General features: G+C 38.3%; 1 protein-coding gene across 2 annotated transcripts in view; it reads left to right on the top strand.

The window, feature by feature from the left end:
* Positions 1 to 27975, top strand: part of CTNNA2 (catenin alpha 2) — a 281632-nt gene that overhangs the window by 182182 nt on the left and 71475 nt on the right. For both annotated transcript variants that reach the window (XM_047781655.1, XM_047781656.1), the window contains exon 6: positions 13428 to 13579. In XM_047781655.1, coding sequence (XP_047637611.1) covers positions 13428 to 13579 — 152 coding nt within the window. The remainder of the gene's footprint in view (positions 1 to 13427; positions 13580 to 27975) is intronic.

Raw genomic sequence — 27975 nt, 5'->3', positions numbered from 1 at the left:
GTCTTTTTTTTTTTTTTTTTGCTCAGAAAGTCCTCACCATGCAGAAATATGAAAATATCTTCTTTATACTGGTTTGTTTGTAAACAACATGTTCTGCTATAATTCAAACATGTCCTACTCTCTCAATTAGCGGGGCTAAAGCACCATCTGAGAAAAATACAATTTGAGAATAAGTACGAGAACTTTGTTGTACCGCAGAAATGATCACATCCTGGTAAATCAATGATACGTCAGACAAACTTGTAAAATGAAAAAAAGAGTTAAAGCAAGATTTTCTTCAACAAAGCATGTGTAACACTGTTCTCGCTGTTTTAATATGTATATAATAAAACAATATTTTAGTGAAAGAGTTTTGGAACCATTAAAAAAATAGAATCCTTACTTTTTTTAAAAAAAAAAAAAGGATTAAATAAGAGAAACAATGTTAGCCCAATAATAAATCCCTCACATGGAAGTGGAGATGGCACAGTGTATGGGAAGGCTCACAATTACACATCTATGTGACAACGTGGGGGAGGAAACAGTACTTTTCAAGTGCCCCATTTTCAAAGTCAAACCAGAAGGAAGATGTCAATTTCTAGTTCTGCATGCATCATATCATAATTCTGGGGACTGCAAAGGACATAACACTTCTTTGTCACTTCAAGGCAATCAGGGACAAGCATCCACGGTGGTGGCAGTGGAGTGGCAGAAGGGCCTGTATCTTCGTCTGGTAGGGCCAGGGCTGGGGTCCACAGGAACAGGTGGCCAGAATGTATTAATTGTGCACAACTGAGTCAATAGTGAGTTCCCTTCACCCAGACTCCCTATCACATCAGTAACAGGTGTTTGACTCAAAGAAGGAAAGAATACGTCCACGAAAACTTGTTTTGGAGCACCTGTCATACATCATTAGAATGTTCCAGAAATAGTTCAATTAGGAAGAAGAAGCAGCTTTGCTTGTAGCTGGAGGGCCTGAAACAACACATGGATAGAACCGCACAAATTCGTATAATCTGGTCAAAATTACCCCCAAACTGCCTCCCCACCTGGTTTGCCTTTCTGTATTTTACCTGTTCTCTACCACTAGCTGGTTCCTTCCTAGAGAAGAAGTGAAATCTTCTCTCTGACAATACCAGCCAGTCCCACTCTTCTGTGCCCCATTATTCACTGTCACTCATTAGGTTCCTACCATACATGTCACTCATAGGCTCTGTGCTGCAAATTCTGTCTTAACATATCTATCTGTTCTTTGACCACCTTCTAGTCTCTACCCAGGGGTGTGTGTGTGTGTTGCTTCCTGATGTAATTTTAACTCCTTGAGATCCGAGACCTTCTCATCCTTTCCTCCAGCCTCAATTAAGAGTTGAAGCTCAAAAATGTTTATTAATATAAATGGAAAACATAACTGACACAGTCTAAGGTATTATTTTAGGGGCTGTACCCTTTTTATTTATTTATTTTTTTTTCATTTTTAGGGCTGCATCTGTGGCATATAGGAGTTACCAGGCTAGGGAGCAAATCCAAGCTGCAGCTGCCAGCCTACACCACAGCCACAGCCACCGCCACACCAGTGCCAGATCTGAGCTGCATCTGCAACATACATGGCAGCTTGTTGCAACACCAAATCCTTTAACCCACTGAGTGAGGCCAGGGATCGAACATGCATCCTCATGGATACTTGTCAGGCTCTTAACCCACTGAGGCATAACAGGAACTCCAGTTGTACTCTTTTAAAAAATTACATGCTTAATGATCAAGATCAGAATCTTTTAAATCAAAAGGAGTAAATTCTTAGCGATTATTTTGTTACATCTTAATTTTTTAAACCCCACTGATGCCAAAATTAACTATTTATCAAGGGTGGCCTCCACAAACACTATAAGCTAAATAAGGCATCATGTTCAATTCTTAACTCATTCTTTAAATTTCAGAATTAAATGTGCCATCCTTTCCTCTTAACTTATAAACCATTTGTGATTATTTTTGAAATGCTTATTTTAAAATGTAAGAACTTTCCAAGCAAGCATTTTCTTTCCCTGGGGAAAGGAATTTGTGTCTAGACAAAAGCAGATGGATGCTGCCTGATTCTCTTAGGGTAGTTATCGTGGATGGAATTTAGAAGGTTTTTTTCCCCTTCTTCTAAGCAGTTCATCTTTCATCAAACAATTCAGCTCATGGGTTATGTATGGCCTTCTGGAACTTGAATTTGATTTTGATGTTTGAAATGTACATTATAATTTTCCAAACATGAGTTTATGAAAATGGCAGCCTTTAGGAACTCCCACAGAGGGAACAGACTCTGACGAAAGAAAGTCTAAGAATACACACACTATGGAAGTATGAGGACTAGCCAGGAGGATGCTGATGGTTGTCTGGAGTGTGTGTGTATGGGAGGGGAGTTAGAAACAGCTGACAAATGGTCACCAGGGAATAGGGCGCAAGTTAACCTGGGCTCCTTTTGTCCTGGCTCCTGGCTTCCAGTGCTCGCTATCTTCCGGCTTGATTTACAGTTGTCAAGAGAAAGCACAAGTGAAAGCTTGTAGTATCACTGGTTTAGACAGAGTATAATTTCAATTTGGAGAGTTTAAATATTATTTCTATACTCCCTCCTCCTCATTTAAAAAACATTTGATGATACTTTACTCAAGATCCAATCAATCGCTTATATAAAACAGTGGTATATACATTTGAGATAAAAGGGAAATACTTTCACAAGGATATTAAGTGGAGCTGGGAGTTTTTTTTTAGAAAGAGTGTCTAATTTGAACTACAGAGGCTGGGTTTGATTTTTTTTTTCCAGTTATAAGCTTTTTGGTAGTCTCTTAACTTTTAAATTTTCTTTCTTTCTTTCTCTCTTTCTCTCTTTCTTCCTTTCTTCCTTTCTAGCTACACCCATGGCATGCAGAAGTTCCCAAACTAGGGAATGAACCCGAGCCACAGCAGTGACAATGCCTAATCCTTAACCCCTAGGCCACCAGGGAACTCCATTATTCTCTTAACTCCTAAAGATTTCCTTTCCTTATGGATATGGTGAGGTCATAATGAGATACAATATTAAACACTGGCCTTCTTGACAATGAAGTTAAAGTGAAAATCCTAGGAGTCAGTTTATAAAATCTTGTCCCTAGGGCAGATTTCATGGGAAATTCATATTAAAAAGGCAAAACCATCAAAAGGGTGATGTGGTCCTTCCAAGGAGAGAGAAGGACATAAAAGCAGGGAAACTCATTTTTCAAGATAAATTGTACCAACTTCCCAATTTTCAGAGATTTCAGCGCTAATTTTTGTGCTATTTTCAGTTTACTTCACTCCCACAAGGCCCACGTTTCAGTGATGAATCATGTTGTACCTCTAGGTCCCATCCAAAGGAGAATGGATGATTTTGCCTGCTGTAAACAAAGAAAAGAGGGGGGTAGATGGGTATATACAGAGGGTCACAGTGTGAAAACGACAAGTACAAGGACCATTTACTGTGGATCTTACATGCTTAGCACAACAGTAAGCATCTTACATACATCCCACTTTCTTGTTCCTTAAAGGCAAGAACATATTTATTTTATTTGCCTCTTTATTCTCAGTGGCTAAGTACTGTCTATGTTTATATGGAAAATTACATACAAAATCTGTTGAAAGTCTTATTTTTTTTTTCCCACTGTACAGCATGGGGATCAAGTTACTCTTACATGTATACATTTTTTCCCCCACCCTTTGTTCTGTTGCAACATGAGTATCTAGACATATTTCTCAATGCTACTCAGCAGGATCTCCTTGTAAATTTATTCTAAGTTGTGTCTGATAAGCCCAAGCTCCCGATCCCTCCCACTCCCTCCCCCTCCCATCAGGCAGCCACAAGTCTCTTCTCCAAGTCCATGATTTTCTTTTCTGTGGAAAGATTCATTTGTGCTTTATATTAGATTCCAGTTATAAGTGATATCATATGGTATTTGTCTTTGTCTTTCTGGCTCATTTCACTCAGTATGAGATTCTCTAGTTCCATCCATGTTGCTGCAAATGGCATTATGTCATTCTTTTTTATGGCTGAGTAGTATTCCATTGTGTATATATACCACCTCTTCCGAATCCAATCATCTGTTGATGGGCATTTGGGTTGTTTCCATGTCCTGGCTATTGTGAATAGTGTTGCAATGAACATGCGGTGCATGTGTCTCTTTTAAGCAGAGTTTTGTCTGGATAGATGCCCAAGAGTGGGATTGCAGGGTCATATGGAAGTTCTATGTATAGATATCTAAGGTATCTGCAAACTGTTCTCCATAGTGGCTGTACCAGTTGACATTCCCACCAACAGTGCAGGAGGGTTCCCTTTTCTCCACAACCTCTCCAGCACTTGTTGTTTGTGGACTTATGAATGATGGCCATTCTGACTGGTGTGAGGTGGTATCTCATGGTAGTTTTGATTTGCATTTCTCTTATAATCAGCGATGTTGAGCATTTTTTCAGGTGTTTGCTGGCCATATGCATATCTTCCTTGGAGAACAGTCTATTCAGGTCTTTTGCCCATTTCTCCATTGATGATTGGCTTTTTTGCTATTGAGTTGTATAAGTTGCTTATATATTCTGGAGATTAAGCCCTTGTCCATTGCATCATTTGAAACTATTTTCTCCCCTTCTGAAAGCTGTCTTTTTGTTTTCTTTTGGGTTTCCTTTGCTGTGCAAAAGCTTTTCAGTTTGATTAGGTCCCATGGGTTTATTTTTGCTGTAATTTCTATTGCTTTGGGGGACTGACCTGAGAAAATATTCATGATGTTAATGTCAGGGAGTGTTTTGCCTATGTTCTTTTCTAGGAGTTCAATGGTGTCTTGTCTTATATTTAAGTCTTTCAGCCATTTTGAGTTTATTTTTGTGCATGGTGTGAGGGTGTGTTCTAATTTCATTGCTTTGCATGCAGCTGTCCCGGTTTCCCAGCAATGCTCGCTGAATAGACTTTCTTTTTCCCATTTTATGTTCTTGCCTCCCTTGTCAAAGATTAATTGACCATAGGTGTCAGGGTTTGAAAGTCTTATTTTTAAACCTGCCATAAAACCTGAGGTCCAGCTGTTTTAACCTTGAGTACACTGAGACTCAAATTGGTTAACTTGCAAATAAATATAATCAAGATTCAACTATGCTTCTACTTGGATATAATAAATATATTATTTATTATATATGTATATAGTATACATATATAATAGACCATTATTATATTATATATAAATATACAATAGAAACCTAGACCAGCATAGTTACCTACAACTGAACAGAAATTTTAATTTGTCTTGCAGACTATTTGTACTGTTACTTCTACTTCTGGCATAGCATATTATATGAGTTAGCCAATGCTGTGTAACAAATCACACCAAAGCTTAATGGATTAACATTACAAACATTTATTTATCTCAGCACAGGAGATAAGTAAATGTAGGAAATCAGCACAGCTTAACTAGGTGCCGCTACCCCAAGATCTGTCTCACAAGGATGCAGTCAAGGTACTGGGCCAAGGTTTTAGTTATCTCAAGGTCAACTGATGAAAGACCTACTTCCAAGCTTACTCATGTGGTGGTTTGAAGACGTTAGTTTCTCACTTGTCATTGGACATAAGACCTCAATTCCTTCCTGACTGTTGACAGAGACTTCTTTTCCTTACTTGCCATGAAGGCTTTTCTTTAGACCCACTGACTTTCATCAGAGTGAGCAAGTGAGAGAGCAAGAAGAGGCAAGCCAGGTGGGAAGCCAGCACCTTTCTGTAACTTTCAGAAATGACACCTCATCCCCCTTCCTATATTCTGCTCATCAGAATAAAGTCGCTAGTTCCAGCTCACACTGAAGAATGGAGGATCACATAAGAACATCAATATCATACCAGGAAAGAGGGGCCCACTTCTGAGGCTGACTACCACACATACACATATTTGCAAATGCATAAAAACAGGACAGACATAAGGGCAACACATAGCATAAGTAGCATAGAATATTAAGATATATGCACAAATCACACAACATGGATCCCTTAGGGACATGTTCACCTTCTGGCCAAATGTACCTATTTCCTTGCACAGTGACTTCCAGGACAGAGAAGATCCATAGTGTCAAGATAGAGCCATGTGGAGATCCTGTCATGGATCAGCGGAAAAGAATCTGACTAGCATCCATGAGGACACAGGTTCAATTCCTGGCCTTGTTCAGTGGGTTAAGGATCTGGCATTGCCATGAGCTGTGGTGTAGGATTCAGACATGGCTTGGATCCCATGTTTCTGTGGCTGTGGTGTAGGCCAGCGGCTACAGCTCTGATTTGACCCCTAACCTGGGATCCTCCGTATGCCGCAGGTGTGGCCCTAAAAAGACAAAAAAAAAAAAAAAAGGTAGAGCCATGCAGTATTTGGCTAGGAGGAGAGAGGATAATAGCATAGGTAGATAATGAGATGAGGAAGCAAAGGCCAAGATTAGAACAAGGTGATTGGAGAGGGGAGGTGCAGAGAGAAGGACAGATTTGAGAAATTGTGCAGAGTAGTAAGACAAACTGGTACATGATTCAAAGATAAGAATATACATGTCAAAGGGAATGAAAAAATTGACATTACTAGGGAATATTTCATTTGACAGCATCAAAGATTCAAACTTTAATCTCAAGAAGCTGAGTGGTGATGAAATTCATAAGCAGGATTAGAGCAAGTGAACAAAATCAAGGTCAGAAGTAAAGGTCTGCAATGAAGATGAGGGTGCATGTGTCTTTTTTAAGGAAAGTTTTCCAGATATATGCCCAAGTGTGGGACTACTGGGTCATATGGTAGTTCTATGTATAGATTTCTAAGGTATCTCCGTACTGATCTCCATATTGGTTGTACCAGCTTACATTCCCACCAACAGTGCAGGAGGGTTCCCTTTTTTCCACACCCCCTCCAGCATTTGTTTTTTGTGGACTTATTAATGACAGCCATTCTGAGTGGTGTGAGGTGGTGTCTCGTGGTAGTTTTGATTTGCATTTCTCTCATGATCAGTGCTGTTGAGCATTTTTTTCATGTGCTTGTTGGCCATCTGTATCTCTTCCTTGGAGAAGTGTCTATTCAGGTCTTTTGCCCATTTTTCAATTGGGTTGTTGGCTTTTTTGCTGTTGTGTTGTATAAATTGCTTGTCTATTCTAGAGTTTAAGCCCTTGTCTGTTGCATCATTTGAAACTATTTTCTCCCATTCTGTAAGTTGTCTTTTTGTTTTCTTTTTGTTTCCTTGCTGTGCAAAAGCTTTTCAGTTTGATTAGGTCCCATTGGTCTGACTCTCCTTTTTGGGCAAGTTCAGGCCCCAATGGTAACATCATTCCCTCCTCTATGTTCTCTTCACCTCTCAACCTAGCATCTAATTGGGGACCATTTGAATATAATTTCTTAGCAGTGTCTGATACAAACCATTTTTAGGAAAGAACGCACTACCTATAGAAACAAAATCAAGCAGTACTTTCCTGTTGCATGCGGATACTGGACATGCCCCTAAAGAGGCTCCCCAGATCAATACCTTCTGGCTCCAAATACTCTCATAACACCTAATTCTTCACCTAACTTTAGCTGTTAAAATAGAGGCATAATACTTAAATATGTTACAGGAGCAGAGGGATTATATACTGACTCCTGCACTGCAGTTGGCCACAATTCTATCCCAGCCCTAATATTTTCTTTTTCTAGATTTTTAAAAAATATTCTTATGTATTTTTTTATACTAATACTTACTAGATGGATTCTTTCTATAGAACAAGGACCTAGTTTATTTTCTCTTCTCTATTCTCACTAATAAAATTTGTGTAAAGAACACACTCAAGAGAGTATGTCAAAATTGGGTGACCTCTATGTACACAGATGTGCTACTTTGGCTTTGGCGAACTAGTCAATGATACAGTAATGAATCTGTCTCCATGCTCAGCAGTGAAGATCCTACTCAAGAAGTCCTGAAAGGATTCAGAGCTCAGATTTCCCCCAGGTCCCTGGAGACCAAATCAAATGTCCACTAATAGCTCAGTTAATGGCTCATGAAACTCTTTAATAAAATTACCAAATTAATATGCAGTGATGGACAGAAAGAAACTTAGTATGGAGAATGTGATACTGCTCATTTCATTCCTGAAAAATTCAGTGACAAAATGAGTTCCTCCCTATATCCCATTTTTCCACTTCCCATCCTTCTCCCATCTGGGTAGGTGAGCTGTGCTGGAAATGCAGTAAGGGCTTAAGATGCAATGAATAAAGAAAAGGGAGTCTCTGCCTAAAAGTGACTTCTGTACGAAACCATCAACATAACAGAAATGGCAAACAATCCTAATACTAAGTACTATACTAAGTGCTTAGTGTACTAAGTGCTTCGTGTACTAAGTGCTAAATGTACTAAGTACTAAGCACTATATTAAGTACTATAATACTAAGTTCTATAATAGTGCCTGCATAATTAGGATGCTGTAAAATTGTAGCATTAAACACCAAACTTTGGAGTATCTGGGAATTATAGAAGGCTTCACAGTGACAGTCAGTTCTAAACTGAGTATGAAAGATTGAGGTAGTATTCACCAGGGCTAAAGAAAGAAGTACATTTTAGTATGAAGGAATGAATTCATCATGGACATATTGGTATAACACGGTAGTCCTCTGTCAAATTTGAATACATATGAATAATTCAGTCTAACATTTGAATATATAGTAATAGGTGGAGTGACAGAAACAGATAAGAATTATAGGCAGGTGTCAGATGTTTGTATTCACATCTTGATAAAGAGATTTTATGGTCCCCTCTATATTAAAGGGCATCTTTGGAACATTTAAAGAGGGGCATGGACATTTTAGATAGTTACTCAGAGGCAGTAGAGTTGGTTGGCTGTTCATTTCCACTACTTCTAGTTAACCTTGGATTTTGCCCTTATGGTTGTCAGCAGTGCTATTTGCATCTTTAGCACAATTCTTGTTCATTTTACTGACTCACCCTGTGCTCTGAAACTTCACCTCTGAAGTCTCTCAGGAGGATTCAGTCCAGATCTTTCTCACCTCTGGTTTAGGATCTCGATCAACAGTAGAACAAGATGACCTTGATTTTTACATGCATACTTAACTCTGATTTCATTACTCTTGGAATGTCATCATTCTGTGGCCTAACGTGCACTCGGCATACCAAAGTATAGCAAGAATTTAAAAGTTTATTTCCAACTTCGATCACCCTTTCAGGACATAAGCTATTAAGAGCAATCCAGGATTTCTGATAAATAACGGTAAAGTGGTGTCTACATTTTTGGATGTAATTCAGAAAGTGGAAGGAAGCTTCTATTTATATAATCCTATATCAGAAACTCTGTTAATATAGAATGTGTGAATCACAAAGGCAATGCTGTGTTTTGTCCTAATTAGTGGGAAGCAGAATCAGCATCATATCATCATATTTGATGCACTCTGAGACTTTTTCTACTTCAGTATTATTTTGGGGGTATTTAGTTTTTCAGACCCTATCAAAGTGTTGGAAGAACTCATAGCTAAATCAACGTCTTAGGTTCTATTGTTGATGGATCATTGTTCTATAAAATTTTATTTTTCAGTCTTATCATTTTAATAATGAAACAGGCTAAATCTAGAACAGGAAAGAGAGCAGCAGCATGGAGAGCAAAGGTATATTGGTTTAAAAGCAGTAGTAGTTGACCAATCCTTAAATAAATAGCTACTGAATGCAGTTAGGAGCAGAGCATGGAGAAACATTTTCTTATGGTTCAGACCCTGACAAACACTGACTTGTGGTAAGAGAAATGGATGTCTTGTCAGTTATAGCAGATAAATATCAAATTGAGTATGTTCAAGTTCTGGGTTTTACCAGCTTGAATATAATAAGGTCATTGGAATATTAATTATCCAATCAAATTGTCCTTTGAGACCTATTAAGAATTCTGCATCCTCTACCATTGTTTTCCCCTTGAAAGGTTGATGGTGTTTTCCACTCTCTTGTTTCTGCCCCTTCTGACAATGCCATATCCATAACACTGTTGTTCATACCAAGACCTTACCTCCTAATTTGCCCAAGAGTCTCTACTCCACGCTGGAGCAAACAAGATGCCCTTCTCTAAACATGGGGCTTCCCAGCAGTACCGGGAGTGTTTGGGGCCCCAAAGCATCCCTGATGAAAATGATCCCTCTAGAGTTTAATGTTCTTTTCTCTCTCGGGCACAGAATCAGGGCTAAAGAAAGGTGGGGAAAAAGAGCATGGCACCTCCTGCATTTTCCTGTTTCTCAACTCTTCCTCAGGGTGACCAACAAAACAAAGCAACACAATCTCACTGTCTTGCTGTCTCTTTTAGATTCCATCCAAGGTCCTTATGCAAAGGGTCTAATAGATGGGGACTACTAGATTCAGCTTTCCAGCTGGCAGGTCTTAAGGTCAAGTATTAAGCATTTGATCACAGTCACAATTTCTGAGGGATGGCCTCACTTAATACTGTGGATCAAATTGGTTTCTACTATGTTCTGGGCCTTGAGCTAGAACTTTATTTTTTCCAAGCCTTATTCTATAAGGTGAAGTTCATCCTTCATGGTAATATTGTTCATCTCTTTTTAAATATTTGAACTTTGAAAAGATTTCAAGATACAAAAGGAACAGAGTAATATAACCAACGCCCAACTTGCACTATAAGGTATAACAAATATTAACATCTGACCATATCTGATTCCCATTATTATTTATATCAGAATTAAGATTAAGTCCCTAAAGTCTCCTTAAGACCTTTGCCTAATCCGATGCCTCTCCCTGTTTCCTCCAAGGTAACCACTGTAACTTAAAGTTGTTTACATCCTTACAGAATATGTGTAGTAAAATGCATGTATGTTTAAATTATGCATCATACTCTTGTGAATTTTTAAATTTCTTCAAAATTACGTGTCTTTTCAGTTTGCTGAAACACTTTGACCTCAGGTCTCGCTTTAACATATTGTCTATCCCCTGACCTACATCTGCAAGTTCATTTTATCTGTGATTCTGGGGTGAAACGCTCACAGTGGTTCCCCCCCTGAGTTAGAAGATGCAGAATATGTCAAGGTTAGAGCCAGTCAAAAGAGCTTTCTTAAAGCATTTATTATTCTAAGATTTTAATATAACTCTTTAAAATGTTTTTAAAAAATTATAGTTGATTTACAATGTTGTGCCAATTTCTGCTGTAGAAAAAAGTGACTCAGTGATACATACGTATATATGTACACACACACACACACACATTCTTTTTTATCATGGTCTATCCCAGGATACTGGATATAGTTCCCTGTGCCATACAGTAGGACTTGTTGTTTTTATTGCTAACTCTTGGAATATTCAGCCTAACAACAATAACAACAAATTGTAACTATAGAGACACAAAGTCATTCCTGTGCCCCCAATTTACTCGGTCTTTCGGGACTGGAAAGCTTCATTTTACTAGATTTTGACAAAGCATTTTCACTCCATCTATCGTATAAGGGTTTCCTTTTTCCCACATGCTCAGTAAGATGGGAACTTTAAGCTTTCATCTGCTGATCCCCCAACAAGTATGAAATGCTATCTCATTGTTTACACTGTAATTTTTCCAATCATTAGTGAAGTCAAATATTTTCTGTATTTATCAATAATATGGGATTTCCTTTTTGTGAATTGCATTTTCTAATCTTTTGACTATTTTTTATTTTGTTTCATATTGATATTTAGAAGTATTTAATCTTACATAGGTGTAGGAGTACCATTCATCAGTTATAAAAAAGGGACAAAAATGTGTGCAGCTAAATACCACTGATGTTATCATATACATCTATTAAATTATTGATGGTCATGATGGTAGCTTAGATATCAAATGGAATTAATGTTGTTTAGAATTTTCAGTTTATGAAAGGAAAAGAATTTGTCATTTCATTTAAGAAAGGTACTCATGTGAAAATGACAAATACATGCAAAAATGTTTTCATGCTTAAGAAGGTCAATTTTAATTATATAGATTATTTAGTCTTGTAAAACAATTTATTCCCAACACAAATGGATAGCTGAAATGATCTTAGCCTAATGTGGTGGGTTTAGAAGTATATTTTTCTTTGATTCATTTTTTGCAGCAATACAGCTCAATAGCTCCCAAATTCCTTTTTATATATAAGCAGTTCAAAGACCCAAATGAAAAATTCAAATAGTATACAGAATTAATCATAGTAATTTACTCACAGAAGGAAATCTGCCCCTTGCCATGCTTTTGTTTTGATAATTTCTGCTGAAAGAATGGTTTCTCCGTTTTCCCATAACCCCCTTTGTTTTAAATATTAAGTTTGACTTTTCCTAGTAGAAAAACATTTTTTTAGGACTGTTTCATCTTGAATACTCTGACCCTAGAGAATAAAGTAATTTAGCAGAGTGTCTCATGCTAGGGATTAAAATGGATGTTAAACTATCCACAGAGGATGAAAATAAAATGACGAATCAGGCATGAAAGTTCAGAAATGGAAATAGATGAATGATGTTTCTATTTTATTGTCCTTGTAAATAAAATGAATTGTGCTTTTGGCTTTCATTTGCTATGCGAATTGATTGTTACAAGATAACAGCAGAAAACATTGACTTATAATTTTCTAGAATCAGTGAATCAGCAGCATTTTTTAAGTAGCCACCGAATTTACTTTCTGTAGACTTCCAGCATGTACACAGGTGTCCTGGTTTAAAGAAAGAGGTGCTCACATTTTAAAATGTATAGATGCATGTTCTTGCACATCAACAAAGCCCTGGTAAATTGAAACTAAATCAAACTTATTTTTGAGTCCATTGGTCTCTTTCCACAGCCTTTCTACTGGAATATTCTGGGATTTCTTTCTCCCCTAGTAAACAGTCTTTCTACAAGCCTCTCCCCACCTCTAAGTTTTCAAAACCTGCAAAAGTGAAATGGATTGGGTCATTTCATTCACATTTTACTGTGGAACTACATAGGTTAATGTCTGTTACTTACCAGCTATGACTTTAACATCTGATGTTAGTCACAAATTTATTGAGGCTTTTTAAGGGCCAGATGCTATCCAATGCATTTGTATGCTTCATCCCACTGAATCTCAGGGTAGGATTTTACTATTATATTTTATAGACAAAGATGAAGACTTAGAAGGGACAATAATATCTGGCCAAAGTTTCACAGCTAAGGACCAGCAGAAGAGGAACTCCACTTATCATGAAACCTGGATTCACACACACTATATATACCACACTTCCTTGGGCAGGTTTCAAAAACTTGCTCTTTGCATACCATCATCATTCAGGGAGAAATGTTTGTTTCCCCTGCAGAAGGTAAGTGGCACAAAGACCACTAAATTGGATCAACCCCAAATTAGACAGGTGGGTACGCAGATCCACTGAAATGTGGAAATACCTAGAGCACACCATCTTGCCTAAAGGCTGAAACAAAGGAGTATGAAAGATTGCCTCATCCACTGCTTTTCACTTTAATACAGTGATGCCACGCTTTGCTGAACAAGTGGAGGTTGCCATTGAAGCCTTGAGCGCCAACGTCCCTCAACCATTTGAGGAGAATGAGTTCATCGATGCCTCTCGCCTGGTGTATGACGGCGTTCGGGACATCAGAAAGGCTGTGCTGATGATCAGGGTACGTGATTCCTCTGTAGCTCGGACATGATTGGAGCTTCTAGTAGGGACCCCAAGGAATTTACTCTTTGTTTTTTAATTATTTAGTTTAACTTGGTAAGCTGTTTAGCTCCTGAAGGATATTTTACCTATGAAGGGATGAATGATACCAACAAACCTAGATTAGCACTGAATATCCTAAGGGGTTCTGTCCCGTCTACTTCTTGCACATATTGTTGCCTAAATTTGATACAAACTTAGGGGCACCCCCCCCATTCTCCATGTGCTCCTATTGCTGACACTATTTCCCATTAGGATCAGAAAGCCATGGGATGGAGAGAAATGGAGAATATCCAGCTTCATAGTATTAATAATAATAATAATAAAGTAGTATAAAGCTATATTTTTTTCTGGTAACAAATAACTAAGACATTATAAATAGGGCTAAATAACTTTCTAAAAAACCTCCTTCTGTGGCCTTCCCTACTACCTTCCCATCCTTGGTCTTCTATTGTCAGGTAGGTATGAGCCTTTTAAACCTTTGCCTAAGTAATTATATATAGACACTCACTAGAAAACATAATACAGCAGATATTAAAACTCATATAAGTGTTGTTTGCAATTTGCTTTGTTCACCCACAATGTGTCTTCATCTGTCTCTATGAAGGTACATAGCTTATGTTTTTCCATTTAACTGCTGCATAATATTCCATGCTGAGACTTTTTTTTTCCTTGCCTTATCAGCAGTTTGGCATAGTTGATTTCAAACACTTTCTTTAGCCGCAGAACTCTTTCTTAAAATAAACTCAATATTCAAAAGCAAAATTGATGACATAGATATATTTGTGGCTATATGATTGACATAGAGATGGTGCATCTGTGGTGCTAATCTGAAAAGCCTGTTGTCCAATAAAAGTATAAAGTGAGCCACATTTGGAATTTTTAATTTCTTAGTAAATATGTCAACAAAGCAAATAGAAACAGATGAAATGGATTTTAATAATTTTTAATTTAATCAAATGTATTCAAAACTATTTAAAGTTCTCAATAACTCCCTGTAGCTTGTGGCCACCATATTGGATGAGGCGACCCTAGACTCTTTTTCCATCCTCTGCTTCCACAACTGTCCCCGAGGCTGCTCAATGAAGCTATGAGTTACTTGCTGATTCACCTTGAAAAACTTTCTCTCAGGGTGATCACTGAGCATCTAAACCAGCATCTCCTCAAATACCACAAAACAATAACTAAATAATTCATTTTCTATGTGTGGTCCTTCAGATGTTTCAAGAAGTATCTGTGATGTGTTGTTCTCTCTGCACAATACATACCAAGTTCTTTAAGAATTTCATATAGGAGTTCCCGTCGTGGCGCAGTGGTTAACGAATCCGACTGGGAACCACGAGGTTGTGGGTTTGGTCCCTGCCCTTGCTCAGTGGGTTAACGATCCGTCGTTGCCGTGAGCTGTGGTGTAGGTTGCAGACGCGGCTCGGATCCCGCGTTGCTGTGGCTCTGGCGTAGGCCGGTGGCTACAGCTCCGATTCAACCCCTAGCCTGGGAATCTCCATATGCCGTGGGAGCGGCCCAAAGAAATGGCAAAAAGACAAAAAAAAAAAAAAGAATTTCATATGTCATTAATTCTCCCCCAAATCCTGATATCTTTGAAGTCATTAAACCTATGTGTGGTCCTCTTCAACTGTGATGTCTGCTGAGACCAGCTCAGCAGGTTGGGGCTGAAGAATGGGTGCTGTGAAACTTAAGGAAAAAAGTTAGCATAAAACAGGACATAGAGACATTTATCTTAAGTAAAGGTGGGAACCGGGGGACTCAAGGTCTCAGGGACCAAGAGCCCTGCCTCAAGAAACCACACTGCTTTTATTGTGCTCTTGAGGATTACATCAAGTGAGGAGGGGGTTGTAGGTGCAGGATATAGGTTTTTTTAAGTTATTTTAAAAGTCACATTAGCCAGTTGCTGATTAAGCTGTTATTCTGACCTTTAGGCATTTAACTATCATTAGCATTTGAGGAAGCTTGGCATCAGCTATCTATGAATAGCATCTAGAGAATCACCATTGTACTTCTGCAGAAGGCGGGCCTAGGTTTGCACCTAGGTTCTCCTTGCTAATGCATATCCTGCTAATGACCCCTCATAAACCCCTTGGGGCCATGAGGCTCCTCTTTCTTTTGTTCTTAAGAGGACATATCATGCTGTGCAAAAGGCTTGCCAATCTGCACAAGTCCAGCGTGCCTAGACCAACACATTAGGTCCTCATTCAGCTGACCCTATGAATAACTTATGCCTTTAGGTCTTTGTGCTTAAGCTTAAGTCATTCACCAGCACTGCAACTGTTTTTCAAGCAGGAAGATGGGGTAAAGTAAAGCAGGACAAGATGGAGTTTTCAGCAAAGAGGCTAAGAAATTATTGTAGAAACATGTCTCCAGACAGATGTCCAGAAGACAACATGATTCTTGCAAGGTGATCTGAGCAGATGGAGCAGAACATCACCAGGAATAATCTCTCTTCCCTCTTGATCAACTTAATGCTTCTCCTGAAACATCCACCCAACTTCTTCACTGGGGAGCACAAATAGCATCTTTTTATCTTCTCATCTTTAAGCAGCTTGGCTCTTTTCATGAAATATGTCTTCCTTTCATAATAATTCCATAACTAATTAAAAGTGTTCAGAGCATTGTAGAAGTTGTATCAGACTGTTGCGGAAACCGCAAAAACCGTGACAATGGAAGGAGACAAACAGCACTCGGAGATAGGGAAAAGCAAGGTTTATTCAGCACCGGTGCAGGCTCAGAGGAGTCACCTCCAGAGTCTGAGCACCAGGTCTTTGTTCTCAGTAACTTTTATACACTACAAGGTCTTGATTTTCCCATGTAAGCATCCCAGACCTCCCCCATCCCCAAGCAGACAGTGTTCCTCCCTAAGAAACTGAGCAAGCAAGGTTACAGAAGCAGAACTGATAAGCAATGCTGGGTACCTAATTAGCAGGGCTGTTGGCTTGGACAGAGAGCACACAGTTGTTACAGTATTACAAGAAGGGTGGTATAGTGATGAGCACAGCTGGAAAGGCTTGCAGCTGCCTTCTTAGCCAAGGGGGGGTTGTTCTTTAGTTAAAACTCCATTTCAAGACAACACCAATTGTATGTAGCAATGTAGAGTTCAGCTCTGGACTTTGAAGACTGTCAAATGTATTTCCTGTTCTTCTAACTTGCATATTATTATTATTATTATTACGTTGTCTTTTTAGGGCCACACCTGTGGCATATGGAAGTTCCCAGGCTAGGGGTCGAATCAGAGCTATAGCTGCTGGCCTACATCACAACCACAGCAACATAAGATCCTTAACCCACTGAGCAAGACCAGGGATCAAACCCACTTCCTCATGGATCTAGTTGGGTTCATTACCCCCGAACCACAGTGGAACCCCCTTTTAACTTGCCCATTTTAGATCTGTCAAACTCTCACCGTCTTTCAAGACCTGGCTCAAATCTTCTTTCCTTACATTTTTTTTTTCCCCTCCAAAATACTCACACTATTCTTTAACTACCTGTAGCTCTTTCTGCTTGTGGTAATAATTGTTACTCTATTTCCTTTTACGTCTATTACCTTCTTTAGACTGAAATTTTGGAAAGCAAAGTCTGTTTTTTTATTTTCCCTTCACTAGAATGCATTGTCTGGTGCAGTGCTTAATATGATGCATGTTAGGGGGAGAGAAAAACAGATACCTGTGGGGATGGGAAGAGAATGAGAGAAAAGATGAGAAGTGAAGAAGAAGGATAGGAAGGATAGTCAGCCTTTTAAGCTGGTAACAAATTATATCATTTTTCCCCCTTATATACTAACTTGTGAAATAAAGTAATAGACCATGCAAGTTATGTTTTCAAAGCATTTGGCACTAAATTCCACTACGATTCTCAAGACATATTCTCTCTTTTGCCATTTTTTCTGCCTTGTTAGCCTTCACATTTTTGTGACAACCATTCATCTGGGAGGCTTAGGAAGTTTATAAGCCATCATTCATTTATTCATTCATGAGCTGTAAAAAAAACATAATTTTAGATAAAAATGCCATATCTTTGTTACATGAAGTGTCATTCCTCCATCTCGACATTTTGAGTGATTTGATCAGATGGATTTCACACCACTTAAAACTTAGGAAGAGAGAAATGTACTGTATATACAAATTGTTGTTTAAAAAATCTTTCCCAATTCAGTACCAGGATGGCTTCATTTTGTAAAGTCTTGGTTTGCTGTGTATAATGATTAAGTCTACCTAGAAAAATATCATTGCACTAAGTCAGGGCGAAAGACAGGAAAGCAAGGAGAGTGTCTTCCCAGCAAATCTGGCCAAGTCTCCTTTCTTCCCAAAGTGTTGATTATGCTTTGGAAAAATAAAAATTTTTTTTACCAAAAAATAAAGGCAGAAAGGACCTTGAAGGGTCAAATTCTTCATCACCTTGCCTTACAGCAATCAATACATATTTAATGATGTTGTTAGCACATAGATGCTCCAGGCCAGCTCCAGGCACTCTTTGGAAACAGGCAAACTCATCCTTCCTATATTCCAACCTCACCTTTCAGGACCCTACTTCTCTCTGAGAACGGGTCTACTCTGCCTCTCTTCCTTGAGATTATTTTGTTGTTTGCTTCTTGCTGAAGCTTGTCATTGGTGATCTATCAGCTACATAAAAGTTTTCTGGAGCTCCTGGTGGCTCAGCAGGGTAAGGATGTGGTGTTGTCACTGCTGTAGCCTGGGTCACTGCTATAGTGTGGGTTTGATCTCTGGCTTGGGAACTTCTGCATGCTATGTGCACAGCCAGGGCAGAAGAAAGAAAGATTTTCTAAATACTACAACATGTAGTTTAAAAAATAAACAGGCAAATCTGACACACTAGCATTCATTTGATTCTCATTATTTGCAGTAGTTATATTTGATCGTGTTGCTGTGAACCCCAAATTAAAGAATACTGAAACGTTGTTCCTTGGGGAAATTTAGGGTTAGGTTCCTGTGTTCCTCTGGATACATTTTCATTAACCGATCAATATATTAGTTCGTTTTATGTGTGTTTTTGTTTAAAGACACTTCATCAAATATGTATTACTTATAAATTAACATTAAACTCATGGCCAACTACACTCTCACTTATGTCTGAAGGAAGCTTATTTAGCAGATGCATTTTCTCTATAAGGTATGGCAACCTTCCTGCACTTAAGAACTCTAAACAACATTTTAAGCAGAGAAATAACAACAAAAAGAACAAAAATGTGGTGCTAAATAGACTGAAAAAAGGATATGTGTTTATGGTATAAGAATTGAAATAAGAAAGCAGAACTTTGTGCTGTTTTTTGACCTGGGCTAGGAATATGCTTGTTGGGTGACTCAAAGTTTTTGCCACCTTGCGCATGTCTATGAATACCTACAAAAATATTGATTTTTAGGATTACAGTGAAACTTTGGTGAGCAAGAAAATTCACAAATAAAAAATCTGCAAACAAGGAAGAGCAAGTGTATATTTAAGACACAAGGAGTTGAACGTTTAATATTGGATATTAAAGTAAGTGGGTAGGATAAGGTGGGTATCCTAAGTGGGTGGATAAGGGTAAGTAAGGTGGTAATATCTTGGTGTCAGAAAATCTGTATTCAACAATGCAGTAGTTGCTTCTCGGAGAATGACCCTGAAAAAAAAAATCTATTATGATATATATACATACATATATATGTGTGTGTGTGTGTATACACACTTGCATATATATATATATATATATATATATATATATATATATATATATATAATTGAAACCTTCTAATTTAGTTGCATATGAAACTTTTGAAAGCAGAGAAGAGAACCAGCAGGGTCCAGGACAGGGTTTAGATAAAGTTTTGTAGCTTAATTTTACATCTCCCAAACTAGGCATGAAGATGCCCTGGAGCATTGCAAGATATCTTAAAATGTCAAGAAAAACACACTGACATCTCTCAGATACCATGTGAAATATTAGCTGAAGGTAGTTCACGGTTTAAATGTTAGGTTGGTACATTCCTTTTGATGATATATTGATTACATCCTATCTTTGTGATGCAGAGTTTCTGGTGGTTGCTGTGATAAAAAGCAAACTCAATGACTGTTCAATTGTATTCCAAGGTTTGAGAAGGAATGCAATGCGTAACAGGTACTAAATTGTTAGGACAATCAACTTCATCCATTTTTTATGATCAGATTAGTCAGCAGAACTATTAGTTTTGTTTGTTTTTAGCCTAGAGATACCTTGAAAATAATTACTGAGACAATTCTTGAAGCAATAAAATTTGGGAACCTATGGTTTAAACAGTTTTGGGGGTCATCGTCATGCTAATTTCCTTCTCCATACCTCAGTTTCCTTATCTGTAAATGAGTGCAAATATTACCACAGCTTTAAAGCACTAGTATAGACCTGGCTTTAGTAGGTTCCTAAGAAACACTTCCTTTTCCTCATCCTTCTGGGAAGAAATTTATCTTTTTTTTTTTCCCCTTTTTACAGCCATACTCACAGCATATGGAAGTACCTGGGCCATAAGTTGAATCAGAGCTATAGCTGCAGCATATACCAATATGCCACAGCCGTGGCAACACTGTATCAGAGATGCATCTGCAACCTACCTTGAAACTTGCAGCAATGCAAGATCCTTAACCCACTGAGCAAGGCCAGGGATCAAACCTATATTCTCATAGAGAAAATGTCGGGTCCTTAACCCACTGAGCCACAGTGGGAACTCTGAAATTTATACAATTAATTAATGACATAGAACTTGTTAAATAAATCAGCAATATTATCAAAATTGCAAGTATTGGAGTCAGAATATTTGTTGTAGTTAGAAAATACACAGAGTTGGGAGTTCCCGTCATGGCACAGTGGTTAACAAATCTGACCAGAAACCATGAGGTTTCAGGTTTGATCCCTGGCCTTGCTCAGTGGGCTAAGGATCCGGCATTGCCGCAAGCTATGGTGTGGGTCACAGACGTGGCTCGGATCCCACATTGCTGTGGCTCTGACGAAGGCCAGTGGCTATAGCTCTGATTAGACCCCTAGCCTGGGAACTTCCATATACTGTGGGTGCAGCCCTAAAAAACACAAAAAGACAAAAAGAAAAAAGAAAAAAAAAGAAAATACGCAGAGTTAAAGAGACTTTAGAAATACCTTATGTGACAAAACTGATTTACCTCTTACAGACTGCAGTTAGCAACATGGTCCCATGATATCTGTAGTGTTGTTTCCTTATCTCAATTAAAGTAATTTAGTATGATTTTAAAAAATTGGTGATTCAGTTTTGGTCATTCATTTATTAAATATTTGTTGAATGCTTACTAGATGCCCTACTGTTGGAAGCGCCCTGAATAAAGAGGTGAACAAAAATTCCAATCATCAAGGAATGGGAGGACTTGGTGGGAGACAGAGAACAAACAAGTAGATATAACATGATAGTTAATGTGCTGTGGAGAAAACCAAGATGGTATAAAGGGGACAGAACACAGGATGAGGGGGAGTTTTATGAAGGGTTGTCATTGGGTGACATTTGGGAAGTGACTTGAAGAAGGAGGAGGAAACAAGCCATTAAAGTGGTAGGGGAGGTGTGCTACAGAGAGAGAGAATGCCACATGTGGCCTCAGGACCACATTGAATGAGACATGGGAGCCATTGAAGCACTCTGAGCAGGAGAAGAACATGATCTGAGTTAGATCTTAAAGAGTAGAAAGTGTGGGGTAAGGGCAGAGACAAGGAGCTAAATTAGGCTGCCCCTACCTAATACAGGATAGAGATGCCAACGGCCAATCAGTCCTGAATAGGAAAACTTTGTTCTACGTTAGTTTTAGGAAATCTTTAATTCTCCTTTCTAGTTACCAACCCATTCCAGTGATGCAGAGGTCTGTTGGGAAATCCTTCTTCATGCATCACCCAAACTCTCATGTTGCAGTTGCCAACCTATGTCCTCATCTTTCCGCTCCCAATGAAAACTCATTTATGTTTGTTTGTTTATTCGTTGTTGTTGTTGTTAATTTTTTTACATTTTTTAAAATTTTATTTTTTATTATTCAATGAATTTATTATGTTTATAGTTGTACAATGGTCATCACAATCCAGTTTTATAGGATTTCCATCCCAAACCCCCAGCTCATCTCCCCACCCCCCTAACCTGTCTCCTTGGGAAACCATAAGTTTTTCAAAGTCTGTGAGTCAGTATCTGTTCTGCAAAGAAGTTCACTGAGTCCTTTTTTCAGATTCCACATGTAAGTGATAGCATTTGATGTTGGTGTCTCATTGTCTGACTAACTTCACTAAGCATGATAATTTCTAGATCCATCCATGTTGCTAAAAATGCCAGTATTTCTTTTTTTTAATGGTTGAGTAATATTCCATTGTGTATATGTACCACATCTTTTTGATCCACTCCTCTGTCAAACATTTAGGTTGTTTCCATGTCTTGGCTATTGTAAATAGTGTTGCAATGAACATTGGAGTACATGTGTTTTTTGAGTCATGGTTTTCTCTGGATAGATGCCCAGGCGTGAGATTGCTGGGTCAAATGGCTGTTCTGTTTTTCAGTTTTCTGAGGAATTTCCATACTGTTTTCCACAGTGGTTGCACCAACTTACATTCCCACCAACAGTGTACTAGGGTTCCTTTTTCTCCACACCCTCTCCTGCACTTAGTTGTTTGTAGACTTTTTGATGATGGCCATTCTGGCTGGTGTAAGGTGGTACCTCATAGTGGTTTTGATTTTCATTTCTCTAATAATGAGTGATGTTGAATATCTTTTCATGTGTTTTTTGGCCATCTGTATGTCTTCTTTGGAGAACTGTCTGTTTAGATCTTTTGCCCATTTTTTGATGGGGTTGTTTGTTTTTTTGGTATGGAGCTGCAGAAGGTGTTTATAAATTTTGGAGATAACTCCCTTGTCAGATGATTCATTTGCAAAGATTTTCTCCCATTCTGTGTGTTGTCTTTTCATTTTGTTTAGGGTTTCCTTTGCTATGCAGAAACTTTTAAGTTTACTTAGGTCCCATTTGTTTATTTTTGTTTTCACTGTCATTACTGTAAGAGGTGGCTCTGAGAAGATGTTGCTGTCATTTATGTCAGAGAGTGTTTGACCTATGTTTTCCTCTAAGAGTTTTGTAGTGTCTGGTCTTATACCTAGGTTCTTTAATCCATTTTGAGTTTATTTTTGTGGAGGGTGTTAGGGAGTGTTCTAATTTCATTCTTTTACACGTGGCTGTCCAGTTTTGCCAGCACCACTTATTGAACAGGCTGTCTTTTCTCCATTGTATATTCTTGCCTCCTTGGTCATAGATGACTTGGCTGTAGGTTCGAGGGTTTAATTCTGGGCTTTCTATCCTGTTCCACTGATCTATATTTCTGTCTTGGTGCCAGTAGTATGCAGTTTTGAGGACTATTGCTTGATAGTATAGTCTTAAGTCCAGGAGCCTGATTCATCCAGCTCCATTTTTCTTTTTCAGGAGTTATTTGGCTATTCTGGGTCTTTTGTGCTTCCAAACAAACTTTAACAATTTTGTTTGAGTTCTGTGAAAAATGTCCTTGGTAATTTGATAGGGATTGCATTGAATCTGTAGATTGCCTTAGGTAGTACTGTCATTTTGATAATATTAACTCTTCCAATCCATGAGCATGGTATATCTTTCTATCTATTTGTGTCATCTTTGATTTCTTTCATCAGTGGCTTGTAGTTTTCAGAGTACAGGTCTTTTGTCTATTTAGGTAGGTTTACTCCTAGGTATTTTATTCTTTTGGATGTGATGGTAAATGGCATTGCTTCCCTAATTTATCCTTCTGCTCTTTCATTGTTAGTGTATAGAAATGCTGATGATTTCTATGTATTAATTTTGTATCCTGCAACTTTGCCAAATTCATGGATAAGCTCTAACAGATTTCTGGTAGTCTTTAGGATTCTCTAGGTATAGTATCATGTCATCTCCAAATAGGGATAGATTTACTTCTTCCTTTCCAATCTGGATTCCTTTTATTTCTTTTACTTCTCTGATTGCCGTGCCTAGGACTTCCAAAACTATGTTGAAGAGTAGTGGCGAGAGCAGACATCCTTGTCTTATTCCTGATCTCAGCGGGAATTCTTTCAGCTTTTCACCATTGAGAATGATGTTCGCTGTGGGTTTGTCATATATGGCCTTCATCATGTTGAGGTAGGTTCCCGTTATGCCCACTTTCTGAAGGGTTTTTATCAGAAATGTGTGTTGGATTTTGTCAAAGGCTTTTTCCACATCTATTGAGAGGATCATATGGTTTTTATTCTTCAGTTTGTTAATATGGTATATCACACTTATTGATTTGTGGATATTGAAGAACCTTGCATTCCTGGGATAAATCCCACTTGATCATGATGTACAGTCCTTTTAATGTATTGTCAGACTCAGTTTGCTAGTATTTTGTTGAGGTTTTTTTGCATCTATGTTCATCAGCGAAATTGGCCTGTAATTTTCTTTTTGAGGTATCTTTTGTGATATCAGGGTGATGGTGGCCTCGTAGAATGAGTTTGGGAGTGTCCCTTCCTCTGCAATTTTTTGAAATAGTTTCAGAAGGATAGGTATTAGCTCTTCTCTAAATGTTTGATAGAATTCGCCTGTGAAGCCATCTGGTCCTGGCCTTTTGTTTGTTAGAAGTTTTTTAATCACAGTTTCAATTTCAGTACTTGTGATGGGTCCATTCCTTTTTTTCCATTTCATCTTGCTTTAGACTTGGAAGATTGGACTCTTTTAAGAATTTGTCCATTTCTTCTAGGTTTTCTGTTTTATTGGCGTATAGTTGCACATAGTAGTCTTTTATGATCCTTTGTATATCTGTGATGTCCGTTGTTACTTCTTCTTTTTCATTTCTAATTTTATTGATTTGAGTCCTCTCTCTTTTTTTCTTGGTAGGTAGGGATTATCAATTCTGTTGATCTTTTCAAAGAACCAGCTTTTCATTTCACGGATCTTTTCTATGGTTGTCTTCACTTCTATTTCATTGATTTCTGCCCTGATTTTTATGATTTCGTTCCTTCTGCTAACTTTAGGTCTTGTCTGTTCTCTCTCTAGCTGCTTGAGCTGTAAGTTAGCTTGTTTATTTGAGCTTTTTCTTGTTTCCTGAGGTAGGCTTGTATTGCTAGAAACTTTCCTCTTAGAATGGCTTTTGCTGCATCCCATAGGTTTTGGAGTGTCATGTCTTTGTTGTCATTTTCTTCTAGGTATTTTTTAATTTCCTCTTTGATTTCTTCAGTGGTCCATTGGTTGTTTAGTAGCATTTTGTTTAGTCTCCACCTGTTTGTTTTTTTGCATTTTTTTCTTATTGATTTCTAGTCATATAGCATTGTGGTTAGAAAATTTGCTTGATATGATTTAAATTTTCTGAAAGTTACCAAGGCTTGATTTATAGCCCAGGATGTGAGCAATTTTAGAGAATGTTCCATGTGCACTTGAGAAGAATGTAAATTCTGTTGCTTCTGGATGGAATGTCCTATAAATATCTATTAAGTCCATCTGGTCTAATGCTTCATTCAGGGCCTGTGTTTCCTTATTGATTTTCTGTCTGGATGATCTGTCCATTGCTATAAGTGGGGTGTTAAAGTCCCCCACTATGATTGTGTTATTGTTGACTTGTCCTTTTAAGGTTGTTAGAAGTTGTCTTATATAGTGTGGTGAACCTAGGTTGGGTGGGTAGATATTTAAAATTGTTATATCTTCTTATTGGATTGATCCTTTGATCATTATGGAATGACCTTCCTTGTCCCTTGAAATATTCTTCATTTTAAAGTCTATTTTGTCTGATATGAGTATTGATACTCCAGCTTTCTTGTGATTCCCTTTTGCATAGAATATTTTCTTCCATCCTCTCACTTTCAATTTGTTTATGTCCCTAGAAGTGAAGTGGGTCTCTTGAAGACAGCATATGTATGTGTCTTGTTTTTGTATTCATTCAGCTAGTCTCTGTCTTTTGGTTGGAGTGTTTAGTCCATTAACATTTAAGGTAATTATTGATATGTATGTTCTTATTGCCATTTTATTAATTGCTTTGGATTTTTGTTGCTCTTTTTTCCTCCCTTCTTCTCTTGTCCTCTCCTCTTCTGGTTTGATGACTAACTTTGGTGTTGTATTTGAGTTGATTTTTCTTATTTGTTTGTGTATCAATTGTAGATTTTTGGTTCACAGTTATCCTCAAGTTTGGATATGAGTCTCTCTCTCTCTCTCTCTCTCTCTCTCTCTCTCTCTATATATATATATATATATATATATATATATATATATATATATATACGAGATTGTTTTAAATTGTTGGTCTCTTAATTGCAAGTTCATCTCCAGTGTCCTGCATTTGTACCCTCCTCTTCTCACAATTTCTGATTTTGGTGGCATAATTGTGCATGGATGATTTTGTATCTTTACTGCATATATACCTTTACTTGTGAGCCTTGTCATTTGTGGTATTTTTGTTTCTGGTTGAGGCCTTTTCTTTTCTGCCTAGAGAAGTTCCTTTGGTATTTGTGGTAATGCTGATTTAGTGCTGCTGAATTCTCTTAGCTTTTGCTTATCTGTAAAGCTTTTATTTCTCCTTTAAATCTGAATGAGAGCCTTGCAGGGTAAAGTAGTCTTGGTTGGAGGTTTTTTCCTTTCATCATGTTAAGTATATTGTGCCACTCCATTCTGGCTTGCAGAGTTTCTGCTGAAAAATCTGCCAATAACCTTATTGGAGTTCCCTTGTATGTTGTTTCTTTTCCCTAGCTGCTTTCAACATTTTCTCTTTAATTCTGGTCACTTTGATTAATATGTGTCTCAGGGTGTTCCTCCTTGCATTTATTTTATATGGTACTCATTGCAATTCCTGGATTCGAGTGAGTGGTTCCTCGCCAATGTTAGGGAATTTTTTGGCTATTATCTCTTCGAATATTTTTTCTGTCCCTTTCTCTCTCTTCTCCTTCTGGCACCCCTATAATACAGATGTTGGTGCTTTTAATGTTGTCCCAGAGTTCTCTGAGGCTCTCTTCATTTGTTTTCAATCTTTTTTCTCTTTTCTGTTTCACATCCGCGATTTCCACTAATCTGTCCTCCACCTCGCTTCTTCACTCTTCCACCTCCTGTAATCTGCTGTTGGCTGCTTCTAATGAATTTTTTATTTCAGTTATTGTATTTTTCATCTCTTCTTGCTTAAATTTTATATCTTGTATGTCTTTGCTCAGTGTTTCCTGTAAATTATCCATCTTTGCCTCCAATTTATTTCCAATGTCTTGCATCATCTTCAGCATCAACAGTCTAAAGTCTTTTTCCTGGATGCTGAGAATCTCCTCATCACTTAGCTCTTTTTTCTTTTTCCTTTATCTGAGCTATAGTCCTCTGTCTTTTCATTTTTATAGGTTTTTGGTGTGGTGACCTTTTTACAGATAATAGAGTTGTAGCCTCTCTCACTTCTGGTGTATGCCCCCCTTGTGGCTGAAGTTGGTATGAGGTCTTGCTCTAGGCTTCCTGATGGGAGGGATGGATGCCTACCCACTGGTAGGTGGAGCTAATTCCTATCCCTCTGGTGGGTGGGGCTTTGTCTCTGGGTGAGATTAGAGGGGGCTGTGCGCCTGGGGGGGTCTTTAGGTAGCCTGTTTACTGATGGGCGGGGCTGTGATCCCACCTGGATTGTTGTTTGCCCTGGGCTTCTCAGTGCTGGGGGGGGCAGATTTTCCCAAAATGGCGACCTCCGGAGAAAGGCATGCTGATGAATATTTCCAAAGCTTTGCTTCCAATGTCCTTCCCCAACAACAATTCACCCCTGTTTCCCCAGGAGGTCCTCCAAGAACTGGAGTAAGGTCTGACCCATATTCCTATGGAGACTGTGCTTTGCCATGCGACCTGGTGCACATGAACGTCTGTGTGCACCTTTTAAGAATGGGGTCTCCATTTCCCCCAGTCCCGTGGAGCCCCTGTGCATAAGCCCTACTGGCCTTCAATGCCAGATGCTCCAGGGGCTCTTTCTCCCGGTGCCATATCCCTTACATGTGGGGGTTTAATGTGGGGCTCAGAACTGTCACTCCTGTAGGTGAGTCTCTATGATACAGTTACTTTACACTTTGTGGGGCTTCCCACCTTGGAGGTATGGTATGAGGTTGCTTATATCTTTTACTCACCCTTCCTAACTCTTAATGTGGCCTCCTATTTGTCTTCTGGAGTAGGATATCTTTTTGAAAATCTCCAGTCCATTTGGTTGAAGATTGCTCAGCATTTGGTTGTAAATTTTCTTGCTTTAGGAAAGAAGTTGAGTTCCAGTCCTATTATTCCACCATCTGAATCCCATCTCCTATATTTGAGTCATTCCTTTCAATAGTCCTTAATACATGTTTCACGCATCCTGGTGAAAACGAGTGTAAATTTTTCAGCCTATTCTCT

Source organism: Phacochoerus africanus, chromosome 5 (genome assembly GCF_016906955.1).
Source record: "Phacochoerus africanus isolate WHEZ1 chromosome 5, ROS_Pafr_v1, whole genome shotgun sequence".
Lineage (NCBI taxonomy): Eukaryota > Metazoa > Chordata > Mammalia > Artiodactyla > Suidae > Phacochoerus > Phacochoerus africanus.
Note: the sequence above shows the minus strand (reverse complement) of the source record. Positions and strands in the feature narration are given on the sequence as shown.